The 16,055-nt window shown below is 50.0% G+C and overlaps 1 protein-coding gene across 1 annotated transcript in view; it reads right to left on the bottom strand.

Moving 5' to 3' along the window:
* VDR (vitamin D receptor) overlaps nt 1-16,055 on the bottom strand; it is a 56,321-nt gene that overhangs the window by 5,265 nt on the left and 35,001 nt on the right. Inside the window, exons 4-6 of the mRNA XM_059185541.1 lie at nt 9,510-9,694; nt 9,151-9,271; nt 6,167-6,338 (exon numbers count right to left, since the gene is read on the bottom strand). Of these exons, the coding sequence (XP_059041524.1) occupies nt 6,167-6,338; nt 9,151-9,271; nt 9,510-9,694 (478 nt within the window). The remainder of the gene's footprint in view (nt 1-6,166; nt 6,339-9,150; nt 9,272-9,509; nt 9,695-16,055) is intronic.

Here is a 16,055-nt window from a genome sequence, read left to right as displayed (position 1 = left end):
CCAGTACCATCAGGACTGTGCTGGTTAGAGCTCTGTCATCTTTCTCAGTTGCCTCTGATTAGAACTCTGGAACCAAGTCTCTCTCGGGTCTCTCCTCCACGATGCTTATAGCTGTGGCAGCAAGATATCGCCCATGCTTGGAAACCCTCACGGACTCTCAACCCCATGAGGGTCAAGCCCATACTCCATCCCTTGGCTCCAACCTGTCTTTCCAGCCCTCTTCCCTTCGCAAACTCCACCCACCTTCCATTCTAGAAACTTCACACCACTCCATGTTCAATGTCAGGCGTTCTTACGCCAGCCCCAGCCAAGAACACCTTGCTTCTTCTGCTGCACCTCATCTTCCTGACTCTGAACCTGGTGAGGTCTCCCTCGGAGCCCCCGACCCCCCCCAGTTACTTTCGGTAGGATTAGAACCATTTTTTCATGGCCTGCCGCTTGCACATCTTCTGTACCCTTCCCCCTTCAGCTCTGCCCCTTACACGCTTGTCTGTGGCTCTGCGTTCAGAGCCAGTAGGCAAGCTACTTGAGGGCCGGCATTCATTCCCAACTATCTCAGCATTGCCTGCACAATGACTATAGATCCCTGAGCACAACAAGGTCAATAAATCTGTGCAAGGCCAATGACTGGTTCCACTATTCTGAGTCACGAGCTGGGCTTGCCTGAACAATGACAGGGAAAAAGCAGCACCCACGGATTAACTTGCTTCCAGTTTTCCCTCCTTTTCTCTTCCTGACTGTACATTTCCACCTGGATATTCCACTTGGAGAGGGCTGCCATCCTCTCTGGGACTGCACTTGGGTGAGAGGTGAGAAACAGGTGTTGATGGGCGAGAGTTCTGTATCCACGGGTGATGGATGATGGTTAGGATGGCGGCAAAGGGTCTGCACTGAAAACAGTCTCCAAATGCTGGAGTTGGAAGCCCCTCCCCCTTAGAGGCTACGTGACCCCTTTCCTTCAGCATTCCTTGCAGATGCAGGATCCTTCCAGGGCCAGGGTACTTGGAAGTCTCTGGAGATAGCCAGGAGGTTGTTAACTCCTAGGTTAATAGCTTCTTCTATTGAGCTATACCCACTGCGTGTAGTTCTGTCCTCTCAAGGAACACAGAACCAGACTTCTCCACTAGCCATGGGGGGGTCTTTTAACCATTTAAAGAAAGTTACCACGCGCCCCTGTGTCTTCTCCAAGACAGTTCCAAAGACACAGTGTCTAGACATCTCACCGCCTTTGTCAATTTTCTCTTGATGGTCATATACATTTTAAAAATAAAAACTAGGGGCACCTGGGTGGCTCAGTCATTAAGTGTCTGCCTTCGGCTCAGGTCATGATCCCGTGGTCCTGGGATGAAGCCCCACATCGGGCTCCCCGCTCCGCGGGAAGCCTGCTTCTCCCTCTCCTACTCCCTCTGCTTGTGTTCCCTCTCTTGCTGTGTCTCTGCCAAATAAAAATAAAAACTAATGCCTCATTTTGGTTTTAACTCATTATACAATAAAAGATGATAATTATGAAATCTTCACAAAATATAGAACAATATAAAAGCAAATAAAAATTGTTCATAACCACAATGACCATTTTGGTGTATTTCCTTCCTATCTTTTTTTAAACACATATTTCTCTCTTTCTCTTTTTTATTTATTTGTGAGAGAGAGAAGGAGAAAGAGAGCATGCACCTGTGCACACAAGTGCGTGAGTTGGGGGACAGGCAGAAGAGAATCCTCAAGCAGACCCCCTGCTGAGTGGAGACATCTTGGGGCTGGATATCAGGACCGACGAGATCATGACCTGAGCAGAAACCGACTCAGATGCCCAGACGACTGAGCCACCCAGGCGCCCCGCAAATCTCTCTTTTTAAAACATACTTGAGTTCCTGGTATTCATGTTCTGCTTCCTACGTCATGAACATTTCTTCAGCCCAGTCCATAGCGAGTTACTTAAAATTACATCTTATCAACATACTGCAAAGTTATTTAATCAGTCTCCCATCCACCTATTTTTGGATATTTTGGTTGCTTCTAACTTGCGCCATGGTAAATAATTCTGCGAGGCATTTCTTTGTATGTTTTGTTCAATGTCCCTTTCGAAATGGAAGGCCAGAAGTGAAAAAAAGCTTGCAGGAGAGATTCCAGGGGCATCTTGCCTATTGTGATCCCAGCACATGGCTTCTATGAAAGCAAACCTAGAACGACATCAGATGATAGCCAGAAACCCAGGGACTTTCTAAGTGCAAGTCACAGCCAGAAGAGGGGATGGTGGCCGATGGGGGGGAGGGGGAGAGGTGGAAATGAAGGAGAAATCCTTCCTGCTAAGAGAGCTCCTTCCTGCTCACAGGCGCTAGGTCTGGCTCTGTGCCTCCTCTGGGGACCTGTGTCATATTTATAGTCCCTGATGAGTTTTCACACTCGTGGCCAGCTGCTTCTGGGCACCTGTGAGGTGCTCTGGATATGTGTGTCTGTCTATCTGGTCGTCCCCACCCCCAGGCAGAGCGGGTCCCTCCTTGCCTGCTTCCCAGGGTCCCTCCCGCAGGCCTCTCTTGATTCTTATCTCTTCACCGCAATTGTCTCAATGTCTATCTCTTCCATCAGACCCTGAGCCCTGGAGGTCAGGAACTGCTACATAGTCAACGGGAATCCTTCACAGTTTAGGGAAGAAAGCTGTTTGTTACATAGATGACCAAGTGAAGACAGGAGGGGACGTGGGAGGAGGGCCACACTATGGCCTAAGGAAAGAGCAGGTGAATAGAAACAGCGGTGGGGTCAAAGGTCTTTCGCCCAGAGGGCTGGGCTCCAGCTCATTTGGTCTGGTCCCTCTTAACACCTCTCTTGGCAGTGAAACCTGTATGTCCTTTTTTTCTCAGGTCCAAGATGGCTCCTGGCCATTTGGATGCTGCACCTGATTTCACTTCCTCTAGGCCTGTCTTCCTTCCTTCCTTCCTCTCTTTCTTTCCTTCCTTCTCTCTTTCTTTCTTTTTTTTTTTTTTTTTAAAAGATTTTATTTATTTTATTTGACAGAGAGAGATCACAAGTAGGCAGAGAGGCAGGCAGAGACAGAGGGGGAAGCAGGCTCCCTGCTGAGCAGAGAGCCCGATGCGGGGCTCGATCCCAGGACTCCGAGATCATGACCTGAGCCGAAGGCAGCGGCTTAATCCACTGAGCCACCCAGGCGCCCCTCTCTCTTTCTTTCTTTAAGATTTTATTTATCTACTTGACAGAGAGAGAGAGAACAAGCAGGGGGAAGCTCAGAGGTAGAGGGAGAAGCAGGCTCCCAGCCGAGCAGAGAGCCCTACATGGGACTCGATTCCAAGACCCTGGAACCATGACCTGAGCAGAAGGCAGATGCTCAACTGACAGAACCATGCAGGTGCCCCAACTCCAGGGCTTTCTTTTGAAGCACTAAGGGTGGGAGATTTGTGGGGTGCAGACAGAGAGGCTGAGGGAGGGCAGGTGGGAAGCAGGAGTGGGGCCAAGGCACACAGTGTGCAGTTCACACCCAGCACGGCCTATTCAGTCCCGCCCCACTTTGGTCCCATGCCTGCACCCTCCATCACCCCCCCACCTCGCGTTCACCCACGCAGAAGTCTCATCCTGCCCTTCCCACACCCTCCACCCCTGCCTACAGGCAGCAGGATCAAAGCAACCAGGGACTCAGCCACTATTTTTCCACTTCTTGGAAAAATAGAATCCCTAAACACAGAAACCCCCAGAGCTGGAGGGCTACGGGGCTGGCCCCACCTGCCGCCCACCAGAGCCTGGTTCTGGCCTCGGTCCAGGCTGGGTGTCCCCTCTGTCTAATCACAGAGAGTATCCACATCCACGTCCTCCTGACCCCAGAGCTCTTGGCCAGGCCTGCGCCATTTTCACTAGGACACCTTCCATTCTGAGATTTCTTAAGTCATGCCGAAGACAGAGAAGGCAGCCCAAGCACGTGCAGGGTCTCTGTAACCCATCTGGGATCAGTACCTGGATGGATTCAGTGTCTGCTCCTACGTATCTCATGTCGGCCATGACTGTGCGGCCAGACTAGGGAACTGGGGACAATGAGACTGGATAGGGAATGAAGGGGCCAGACTACAACTCATCCTTGGAGACAGACACCAAGGGCTGGGTCATGCTATTTGTGTCAGAGTATATGTGGCCAGGGTAAGGGATGAGGACCAAGGGCATGGGGGAAATATGAGGGTTTGGGTTACTTACTTCAGGGCGGGGGAGGGTGTGTTGCATCAAGGTCATCTGGTTAAATGAACGGCTTTTTTAAGGACAGTGTTGCCATGTGTGCCATCCCAGTCAGTACTTAGAATCCGCAAACCCGAGCATCTGGACAGAGCTCCCCACCAGGCTAGGAAAGACGAGCCCTGCACAGATGAGGACTGCTCTCAGGAACTAGGAGAGAAGCTGGCCTGCTGGTATCCCGTCAACACCTTGAAGTGTTTTTCTCTCTGGCTGTTTACACAAAACAAGTCCTTGGAGCAGACTGCGTTTGCAAACACTAGCTTGAAAAGTGTGGGAGGGAGCTGGAACTTGTGCGAAGCAGAACGTGTCGTCAGTTCCAAGGAAAGGCTCTGGAGGGTAAGTCCCAGGCCCAGCATGACACTGAGCTCACAGGTGACACTCGGTAGCTCTGTTCCTGCTGGATGCCACACAGCAGCCCTTGTTCTTTCTGCCACCAAAATGTGCAACTCAGAGGGGGTGTCCCAAAGGTGTCTCGATGCAGTAAGCAAGTTTTTTGTTTTTCTCTTCTTTCCAATTTTCACATGAATTCCCCGGGGAAGAGCACAGGAGAGCCCCGGGTATCTGAGTTGCTGAGAGGCAGAAAATCACACAGAGCTGGCTGTCTCAGGGCAGGCACCAGCTGGGAGGAACTGGACTGGGCGCTCTGAATTATCGCCACCTAGCTGTCAATGCAGTCATGGAGACAGTGACCGACGCACGGCTTCCTTGTGTGGTAGAGAGATTCACCACACAATAAATAGCCCATCATGTTAGCTCCCTCTCAGAGCTGGCCCATGTCCCATAATTTGGGGCTCCCAGAATTCCAGCACTGAATCTGATCATCGGCATTTAGAAAGCACTCGGAAGTCCCTTCTGCTGGCAACCGCAGATATCGCTCCTTGAGCGGATGCCAACAGTTAGTGCCAGTGATTTCTTTCTTTCCCTTTCTCAATCACATTGTATATGTATTGTGTGGCAGTGCTTCAAATGATATAAATAATTTGTCAATATAGCTTTAACTACCTCCCAACATTCTACTAAAAGCATCTACACTTTCTTCCTTTAAGAATCCTTGACACAGGGGCGCCTGGGTGGCTCAGTGTGTTAAAGCCTCTGCCTTCGGCTCACGTCATGGTCCCAGGGTCCTGGGATCGAGCCCTGTGTCGGGCTCTCTGCTTGGCGGGGAGCCTGCTTCCTCCTCTCTCTCTCTGCCTGCCTCTCTGCCTACTTGTGATCTCTGTCTGTCAAATAAATAAATAAAATCTTAAAAAAAAATTAAAAAAAGAATCCTTAACACTGCACAGCTATTTAAATATACGTATGTGAGCCATTATTACCAAAACAATAGAACAGTTGAGTGAAATTTGTATCAGTGACTCCCTAACAGAGGATCTTTACTCCAGCAGCACCCCTTACATCTATCTGTTTTGGCAAGGGTCTCAGTACGGTTAGGAAAAGGCCTTTTCACAGAAATTTGGGTGAAGGAGGCCCAGGTTGTGTGTGCCAGGAAAACTGTCTCCCTGTGGGATCCCTAAATTATTTCACAAGTCGCCTTTCTCCTCTCTGTCACTGCATTTTGGTTTCAGATTTGGGTGTGGAGGGCTAATGGAGGTCTAATTTGAAGGCTGACATGAGGATTAGACCCAAGCCCGCTGGAGTGCACATGGCAGTGAACTTGGAATTCTGGACCTTGGCTCTGACACATACTGGCTCCAGCACTAGCAAATGATCCTGGCTAGCCACTGAACCTCTCTGGGCTTCTCTTCTGTCATCCTGAAATCTGCCAGGGACGGATGGCTCTCCAGCACTGGCCTGCTGGGTAATGCTGGATGGGCTGTACTTCCCAGAGATTCTGATGTGGGAAGACTGGGATAGGGTCTGGGTCTCCATTTTGGGAAGCAGTGGACTAGCAATCTCCAGGCCTTCTTCTAGCTCAGTCTAGGAGTCTGACTCTTCTTACCTGAACCCTGGAATCATCTTGGCAAAGCCGATGACCTTTTGGATGCTGTAACTGACCAGGTCAGCCAGATGGGGCAGCATGGAGAGCTGGGACAGGTCAAGGGTCAGAGAAGAGTCATCTGAGTCTTCTTCCCTCAGACCCAGATTGGAAAAGCTGGTTGGCTCCATCACATCTGGGGAAGGATGAGGAGAGAGAAAGAACTACTTCAGGATGCTTGTGCCAGATACCTTCCTGCTTGGCCCCGTGAGGACCTCCCCTGCCCTATCTGCAGGGCTAGCCAGAAATGCCATAGTGACCGCCTCTCTCCAAGGTCAATCTTCAGCCCAGGCTTTCCTCTAGGACTCCCCTGGCTTTTCTTTCAAGCAGAGAAAGGCAGTAAAATCAAAGATCAGAGATATTCCAAGAAATGAGATTTCCTCAAGCCATGATTTTACAGACCATGTGTGGTTTCTAATGACCTCAAATTTGGAGTCAATGAACTTATAGAAAACGAGGATTGGCCTCACTAGTGATCAAAGAACTATAGAGTAGAACATCTAGACTTTTCACCTATATACTAGAAACAAATATGTTTAAATGTGGATGCCAATGTCAAGGAATTAGGCAACCCTTGGGCCATGGGGTGCTAAAGGAAGCCTACATTTGTGCAAGTAATCTAGAAAGCTATTTGATAGTAGGGGTCAGAAGCCTATGATTATGTATATTCTTTGATCAGTAATCCCACTTCCATAAATTCATCCTAAGGGAAAAAACATCTGGAACAAGTGCAAGTATTTAGTACAAGCATACTGTTAACTTAATAAAAAACTGGGACCCAATCTAGATTAGATATGTTCTTATACATTCATAACCTAGAATACCAATCAGTTTCTAAGCATATAATACAGAGGTATACTGATGACATGAAAAACGATATAATGCACTATTAAAAGAAAAAAGCAAGTTCCTAAATTGTGTATAGCATAATTTTACTTGGAAATATACATATGCATTTAAAGAAAATCGGGGTGCCTGGGTGGCTCAGTGGGTTAAAGCCTCTGCCTTTGCCTCAGATCATGATCCCAGGTCCTGGGATTGAGTACTGCATCAGGTTCTTTGCTCAGCAGGGAGCCTGCTTCCCCACCAGCCCTGCCTGCTTCTCTGCCTACTTGTGATCTCTGTCTGTCCAATAAAAAAAAATAAATAAATAACTTTAAAAAAAAAAAGAAAAAAAGATGGAAAAGAGACCTATCATAGTGTTAACAGTGATTATCTTTGGGTAGTAGGTCTAAAGATCTTACATATATAAAAATATATATTTGTTTTATGTATGTGTACATATATATAATTTAGCTGATATTTTCTGAATGCCTACAATAAACATGTATTACTTTTGTTTAATATTTTTATTTTATTTTATATTTTAAAATATTTTATTTATTTGACAGACAGAGATCACAAGTAGGCAGAGAGGCAGGCAGAGAGAAGAATGAAGGCTCCCAGGCTGAGCAGAGAGCCCAATGCGGGACCCCATCCCAGGATCCTGGAATCATGACCTGAGCCGGAGGCAGAGGCTTAACCCACTGAGCCACCCAGGCACCCCAACTTTTGCTTAATATTTTTAAATTAAAAATGTTAACTAGTTTGAATCTTATTATTTAATTATTTATTTAGTAAATTAAGTAATCTCTATGCTGAACATGGGGCTTGAATTCATGACCCTGAGATCAAGAATCGCAGGCTATGTCAACTGAGCCAGCCAGCATATGCTGTACTGAACTTGACATTGGTGGGGCTGTGCACCTCATATCAATTAACCTATGAGGGTATCAAAACTATTGACTAATATGGAATTATTAAAAGCAGAGTATATAACATGAAGACTGATCCTCATCAATGGAACTAGCCCACCAAGTGAAAAGAGCAGCAAAGTAGGGAGAGGAAATCAACATGGGAAGAATCCCTCCAAGACGGGGGCTCAAAGGATCAGTAAATCTCAGCAATGTCCCTGACCACCTCCCTCTTGTCACTCCTGGGTGGGCAGATACCACGTCTGTCTCCACTGCCATTCCTATCTAGCTGACACTGAGACCCCTCCCACCTCTCTGGGACCTGGGCCCAGATCCATCAATCATATCTGAGGGTTCTAGTTCCCCAGAGGGAAGGGGTTTTCCGACCCCTGCCCTCCTGCAGGACCCACGCAGAAGGCAGCACGGTGGAGTGAGAGGCAGAGCAATGAAGGAGAGGATGGAGCAGGAGGACCAAGAAGAAGGTGGAAAAGGACCATAAGAAGGAAAGCAGGGATGAGCTTGAGATGACGGGTCATCTGGGGCTGTGGTGACCCCCGCAGAGCTTAGGGTGGGGGGAAAGTACCGCAATGGGACCCATATGCTCTCCCTTCACCTGAAATGTCACCTTCTAGGCTCTGATGGCTGCAGTTAATGACACTGTTTTATATATTTGGAAGTTGCTAAGAGAGTAGATCTTGAAAGATCTACTCAGCACAATGAAAATAAAAACCTGACTGTGTGAGATGATGGGTAGTAGCTCTAGTTGTTGTGGTAATCATTTTGCAATATATACATGTATCAAATTATTATGTTGCATACCTGAAACAAATACAATGTTCTATGTCAATTATAGCTCAATAAAACAGGAAAAAAAAAAAACAACCCAACAGGAACCCCCCCCATCCCCCACAAAGGCCCAGGCTCAAAATACCAGTTAAAGGAACCAGGTTACCCACAGGGAGGAGGGCAGGAGCAGAAGCTTGGTGGGGAGCGGGGACCTTATAGACAGACCCTGCCTGGCCAGAGCCCAACTTGGCCTCTTCCCCAGCATGGGCCCTTGGGCTAGTTAGCTTGCTTCTATAAACAAAGGGGAGTATTCTGAGGACACTGCGGTGCACATGCAACCCTCTCATCTATGGCCAAGGACAGGTGGGCCGTAGAAACTCTGGGCTCTCCTTCCACTGCTGGGCTCCCTGGGGGCATGCATCGACTCACCTAGAGAGGCTGTGTAGTTATCTGAGCAGGACGAAGATGAGTCCCCAGAGAGGCTGGGCGTTTGGACGGAGGAGGGCCTCGAGGAATGGCTTCCTCCACCCCCTTCCCCACGAACTGGAGGCTGGAAGGGAGAGATGGGCTCACTTTCCCCCCTTGTCCCCGATCTCTGACAGGAGGGGCTTCCTGGCAGGTCTGCGGGGGTGGGGGGGAGGCCTCCCTGATTCCAGAGCAGCACCCCCACCCCGCCCCCGTTTCTCGCTGGCCACGGCTCTCCCGTCCCCACTCCTGTGCCCCCGCCCCAGCGGTGGCTCTTCATCCCACAGCCCATCCTTCCCCAGGCAGCCCGCTCGTGGACGCACCCGGAACTGGGAGAAGTCGGCATAGGTGGGGTCGTAGGTCTTGTGGTGGGCGTCCAGCAGGATGGCAATGATCTGCTGCTGCTCCTCAGACAGCTTGGGCCGCAGACTGTCCCTCAGGGCTTCCTCCTCCTTCCGCTTCAGGATCATCTCTCGCTTCCGCTGCACCTCCTCATCTGTCAGGATGACTGTGGGGCGAGAGCCGGGCGAGGGAGGCTTTCAGGAGGGCTGGGCCTGCAGCTCCTCGGAGAAACCCTCCTCCAGCTGCTAAAGGCACAAGATCGGAGGGGTGCACGGGGTTGGGGGGCTTCCCGCCATGGGGGACTCGGGGCCTACTCCATGGACGGAAAACTGGGTTTCCTGTTGAAATGGCAGATGTGTGAGATAGGAGGAAAAAGAATCTTAGGGGTGGGAATGTTGGGCATTATTAGTGAGTCTGTGTTCTCAGAGCAAGTGATCGGACTCTGGGCAAACTGAACTCTCTGGGCTTTGGTCATCTCATTAATCAAACAAGCAGTTTGCTCCACTATTACCTCTTCTACGGCCTTTTGTGCTTCCTTCCTCCAGAAAGCCTGTGTATGTGGGGTGGCTGAGGGGTGGCTGAGTGACAACCCCGACCTGAGAACTGAATGCACGTGTAACCCAGACCAGCTGCTCATTAAATGTCACGTCCTGTCTCTTCTCCCCCACATTCACAGCCCATGATTCTGAGGCATGGGGGTTGGGGTGGGGAGTGAAGAGGATGAGAGTCACTGTGTGGCCAGTCCCAGGGTCGGAAGCTAGGAGATGCTGAGAGACCTCTCCACGGGGGCATTCCCACGCCCAAGTTTCCAGGCATGGAACTTGGGTGTCCAATGTACTCTGACCAACTTAGAAAGACTTTGCCTCTTTGGTTCCTGCAAAACAACCCCTCCTCCAGCCTGTCCAGTCTTGAAAGTTCTGCCCGGAGAAGTTTTTGAGCTCTCTAGAATTCCCAAAGAGAACACTGTGCAGCACTGTGTTCTCTCCCGCTGCAAGCCAGCGTGTCCGACGAAAGGGAGACCACACGCCCCCTGGGGTGGAGCCCACCTCACCAGGCTAGGCAGCTGCCTCGGGGTGGCAGGGCTGTGAGCAGGGATGCCTGGCACAGGGGTGAGGCAAACAGACCTCCGGGCTGGGGCTTGCAGAGTGCTGACGGCAGGAGTGGGCACTGGGGCCCTTGGCCTGTAGCTACTTGCTGTCTGCTGGTGTTGCCAGCGCTTCTGCCCACAGAACTGGGGAGTTTCACAAGAGCAGGGAAAGCAACCAGAACCCCAGGGTGGGTGGGTTCCCGGCTTCAAGAGCGTCCCACTGGCCCAGACCTCTCGGGGAGGGAGGGGGAGAAGGAAATAAGCTGGTGGGAGGGGAGGGAGAGCCTGTGGAGTGTGGGTGGGTGGAAGTGGGCAACCAGAGCCTAGTTACAGCAGGAAGGGAAGCTTGTGGCAAAGGAAGGCGTGTTCCCTCCACAGCTGAGGAAGCCATACGAAGAGAAGGACTGGAGGAGACCACGCCCAGGTGACTGACTCACCTGCCCCAAGAGCTGCCAACCCTCTCCCACGGTGGGTGTTTGCTCAGACCCCACGAGGTCAAGTGAGGTGGAAGAGGAAGGAGCAGGGAGCATTGCATTCAAGGCAGGGTATGAAGCCTAGCCGGGGGAATCCAAGATTAGGTGTCTGGTCTTTCCTGCTCACCTGAGGGTGGATGTAGGGGGTGCTGGGGCTGGAGTGGGGGGGAGGGGTTAAGGGGGGTGCTCCGCTAGTCATGTCACAGGCATCCTGGACATGCTTCTCGGCTTGACTGGGCTTTGATAATCTCTTGGGATTCTAAGATGTCACTCTCCTGCTCAGAAACTTTTTCTGGATCCTTCCTGCTCACCATGGTCCAAATTAAAGTCAAGATGCTCCATGATTTTACTTCTTCCTAACTCTCCAACCCCCTTGCCCCCTGCCTCTGGACGCAGCTTCTGCTCCGGTCATGTTGAGACTGCTGGCCTGCAGACACAACCCGCTCAGTCCTGTCACTGCTCTTCCACTCATGCCGGCTGCCTGTCCAGCTGGGTCTTCTCTCCCCCATAGCTGCACAAGTCCTATCCGTTCTCCAGCATCCAGCCTTCAGCCCTCTCTCACCATGAAGCCTTTCTGGATTGTCCCAATCGGCACTGAGCTTTCATTTCTTATTTCTGTGGTATGTCTACTGTTTCCCACACACATTGGCACCCAACTGTCTTCCACTCTGTAATAGTTATGGTTAGTACAGCCTCCAGTAAATGGCCGGATGGAGAGAACCTGAGATGTTCAAGATCTCCTTCACTAGAACGGTAGGCTACCTGGGTTTCCCTCCTATGGAAGGGAGCCAGTGAGCCCAGCAAAGCCTCCTGGCCATGGTGTTTGCTCAGTAGGCTGAGAGATTGGACACCCAAGACATCTATAATGATTATACCTACTGTGTGCTAGTCATGGTCCTTTGCACAGGAAATGATAGTGAGAAGTACGCACTAACACTGTGTATGTGTCCTACCATGTCGGGATGGCACATGGCAAATGCCAGCCAGCCCACCAGATAACTGAGCCCGGCTCACCTTTTCAGTTTAATTATTGTGACTGAAATATTTTCAAGACAGCATACCTTGTAACAGAACACCTAAAACATGCAACCTTTACTTATCGTTTGGAACAATTACTGGACTTTGCAGGAGCGAGGTTATGACCTCAGGACTTAATAGGGCTGTGTCCTTGCACTGTGACTCGGCCTGCTATGATTCAGAGTTCTTGTGCTACGTCTCATCGCTTTCAATCTCCCCCTCTCTGGTAAGCTCCGTGTTGTCTCTTCTTGGTTCCTGCCTGCCTCTGGGGATGGGGTGCTTTTCTTCCTCTTAACTGTTAATTTCTAGTCTGTTGGGGAGCTGGAAATCATGGTAATTAAGTTTTAGGTAAGAAAAAAGATCTGTTATTAAAAATGGATAAAAAATAAAGAATTTTTTAGGTACCGGGCACTACGTTAAATGCTTCTTAAATATCAACTCACAGAGATTTAGTTCTCGTAACAACCTCTTCGGGCAAGAGCTAGTATTCCCATTTTGCAGATAAGAGACCCCCAGGCCCAGAGGCTAGGTACTTTGCTCAAAGTCACACAGCTAACACGTGGTGAGGCTGTACTCAGGCCTGGGTAATACAGTTCTAGAGTTCATGGTTGTAACTACTGCCCCATAGCTCCTCTGATTGTAATTGGCTATGACTGCTCCATAGGACTCTTGTCCTTAGCCATGGAACACACAAAATGTTCCAATCCATCTGAGGAGTATGAAAAAATAAATAAAGTAGCTAAGTTTGTAAATGATTTACTCTAAAAGGACAAAGTTAAGAAGATTCAAGGTTAACCTTATGACATTGTTCCTCCCAATTACTGTATCAAACGGTGACTGACATACGGTGTCCAGCATTAGAGAAAAAAGTGCTGAGATCTGGCATCTTCTACCAGGGCTACCAATCCACACCCCCTACCCCCCTTCTCCAGGCAACAGTGTCTGGAGACAGGGTAAGTCATCAGGTTCTTACATGTGCAGATGACGTTGTGATTTAGGAAGGAAGTCTTTATTTAAAAGGGGTTACTAATTTCATAGGAAATTTTTAAAAAATCATTTTCTCAACAAATAGCTACTGAAAATGCCATTACTATCATGTAGGAGGGCACATGTTTTGGAGTTGAAAGCCATTGAAAAAGAGCAAACAGGTTCTGAAAGGGCATTTGGTGGGCTCTCCAAGGAATAAGACACATGAGCTGTGTCCTTGGGACTTGGGAAACCTGTATGGCAGCTTAGTAGCTTCTCTGTCTTCCTTTTAGGCTCCCTGCTGAGTGCTAACATGGCTTTGCATACATTTATTCCCATGCAAGATGTTCCCCGCTTCATGGTTGCCTTAGGAGGTCAAGATCTGAAAGCATGAACAAAAAAAACACCTCAAGTTGCCCCTGGTGGCCCAAGGACAACATTAAAGAAGACAATATAATGTCTTTCCCAATGAATAACACAGGCAATATCAAATTTGGGAGATCTTCCTGACCCATAGACCAGTGGGAGATGCAGAGGTACAAGGAAGCATAATGGGGAGCTACTGCTCAGTCATTCAACTTATATTTACTGAGCACCTGTGCCATGCCAGGTATTGTACTAACACAGGGTAGAAAAGACACACATCTGTAAAAACATCAAACAAATTCACATAAAGGTGTTTTGTGCAGGACAGGCCAACAAGAAGCAAGAATCCAACCACGAAAGTTCTTGGGCGCCACGCACAAGGTCAAGTCAACTAGGACTTGAAGAGAAAGAAAGGGGAACAGTCTCTTGAGCCCATCCCTAAGGGACCAGGCAGTGCCTGAAGGAACTCTGGACCACTGAGTGTGCCTGGTGGGCTGCACCAGGGTGGGGTCCCCAGGCCTGGCATCTGGAAGCAAACAGACCTAGGTAAGAAGGCCGCTACCATACCATCTTATTACTCAAAGGTACGAAATCAGAATTCCTCTGAGCTTCCCCAGCTACAAAAAACAAAAACAAAAACAAAAAACAAACAAACAAAAAACCCACAAAAAAACAAACACACACAAGAAAAAAACTACAGAAGTATTCACCTATTTAGGGATTCTTGGGAGAATTTAATAAGAAAGCACCGTGTTTGATGCAGGTAGGTGCTCCATAAACATTTGTTCCCACACCCATCCCTTTCCCCTTCCTGAGTTCCCTTTAGGGAAGGGCCCCCTCTCTGCTTCTCCAGAAGGGACCCTATGTTTGCAGTGCCTTCAGAGGGAGCCCTGGGCTGTCCTGTGGTTTTACAAATGTTGACACAAAATTGTCTCTGGGAGGTTGAGCCTTAAGGCAGCCTAAGCCCACATGATAAATGAGTAGCTCTCCTCGGGTTCTGAGCTGGGAGCTCCAGGCTCAGACCACTGTAATGGACTTCTCTCAGCTGGGCTGACTTGAGGCTGAGAACTACAGCTCTTCCTGAAGGACCTTCCTCTGGAGTAGTGGAGAGAACAAGCCTAGCAGGGCTCAAGGTCTTCTTTCAACGGGAGCTCTGTGGCCCAGGCTCCAAGAACTCAGCTCTTGCAGCCCCGGGCTACCTCACCACAGCTCCCCGAGGGCATCCCGGGAGTGGGGAACAGGGGGCTGCACTGGGCATGCAGCAGGGGGGGGTGCAGGGCTCTGTTGGGGAGGACTGGGCCTGGGTTTGTGGTGGCTGAAGCACAAAGCCGTTAAGGTTTGGGGTGGGCACCCACTTCTGGATTGCTGGCCCCCATCACCACATGGTGTTCCTAGGGGTACCCTGATGCTCCCCAGACCTGTTCATCACCGTGGATGCAGTGCTGTCTTTGGGGACCAGAGGAGATCTAGAAGCAGACATGGAGACTTGCTTTCTGACTCCGATCCTGGTATTTTTACCTTTCTGAGTCTCAGATGATTTCTAAGTGTTCTTCCTATTCGAAGTTGATCAGACATCTCCTTCTTCCCAAGACATAGGAGAAGAGTGTCGGGGGCATCAGTGAGGCTGGTCCCACACAGAACCTCTGGGGCAGAGTCTGACTTTGAATCCCAGCGGTAGAACTGTGCTATTCTTGGCTGGCAGAGCCTCAGAGCCAGACTCCCTGCCCCGCGGGGGTTATGTGTCCCTTGGGGGCAGGGGCAGGGGCTGTGTTCACTGTATTTTGTTTGTGTCCACACCAGTGCCTCGCACAGAGCAGGCCGCCCTAAGCCAGTGTGTGAGAAACCCCATGAGGCACTCAGTCTGGCCTCCTCTGTTCCAGGATAAACACAGAAGTCGGGCGGGGCAGGGGACAGTGCTAGGAGAGATCAGCATGTCCAGGCCTGCACACTCCTGTGGGGGCGAGGAGGAACAACAGCCTGGAAACTTCAAGTCCTGCCAGGGTTGACTGGGGAGCCGGGAGCAGAAATGAAGGACTGTGACCCACCAAGGGGGGAGCCTGTCAAGACCCAAGCAGGAGCTCCCCCCGCCACCATGAGGGTTTCCAGTCTGTCTCTGTTCCCCAACAAAAGAGAATTTTTTTTCCTGTCAAGGAAGAAGTGTTCCACCCCGAAGCCCTGTCCTGGGACTCTTCCTCGTAACTGCCTCCCTCACCCTCTAAAACAATAACCTCATAGCCAGAAGGGCCTCCAGGCATGCCTGCATCTGAGCATCCCTCCCTAGCCTCCTCAGGTCCGTAGCTTAACTTGTCCCAGGGCCGAGGAGGTGAGCAGCATGCAGACGGCAGACAGGGGTGAGCAAGAGGCAGAGCTGGACAGAAGGTGCGGAGGACATCTGTGTCCGGGCCAGCCCAGGGTACTGGTCTATAGCCCGGGGAAGGCTGGTCTAGCCACTCCCAGGGTCTGCTGAATTCAATGGCTATTCTGGCTACCAAGTAACCAGAGCTCAGATGCAGTTGTTTTTAACCCGAGGGTTAGAACAAGTCAGTCTGCCATTGGTCCTTTCCTCCAATCCTGGAGCTGGACAGGGAGTCCTGCAGACTCACCCTTCTCTCTCCCTC

This window comes from Mustela lutreola, chromosome 8 (genome assembly GCF_030435805.1).
Source record: "Mustela lutreola isolate mMusLut2 chromosome 8, mMusLut2.pri, whole genome shotgun sequence".
Classification (NCBI taxonomy): Eukaryota; Metazoa; Chordata; class Mammalia; order Carnivora; family Mustelidae; genus Mustela; species Mustela lutreola.
This window is presented reverse-complemented; position numbering and strand designations above follow the sequence as displayed.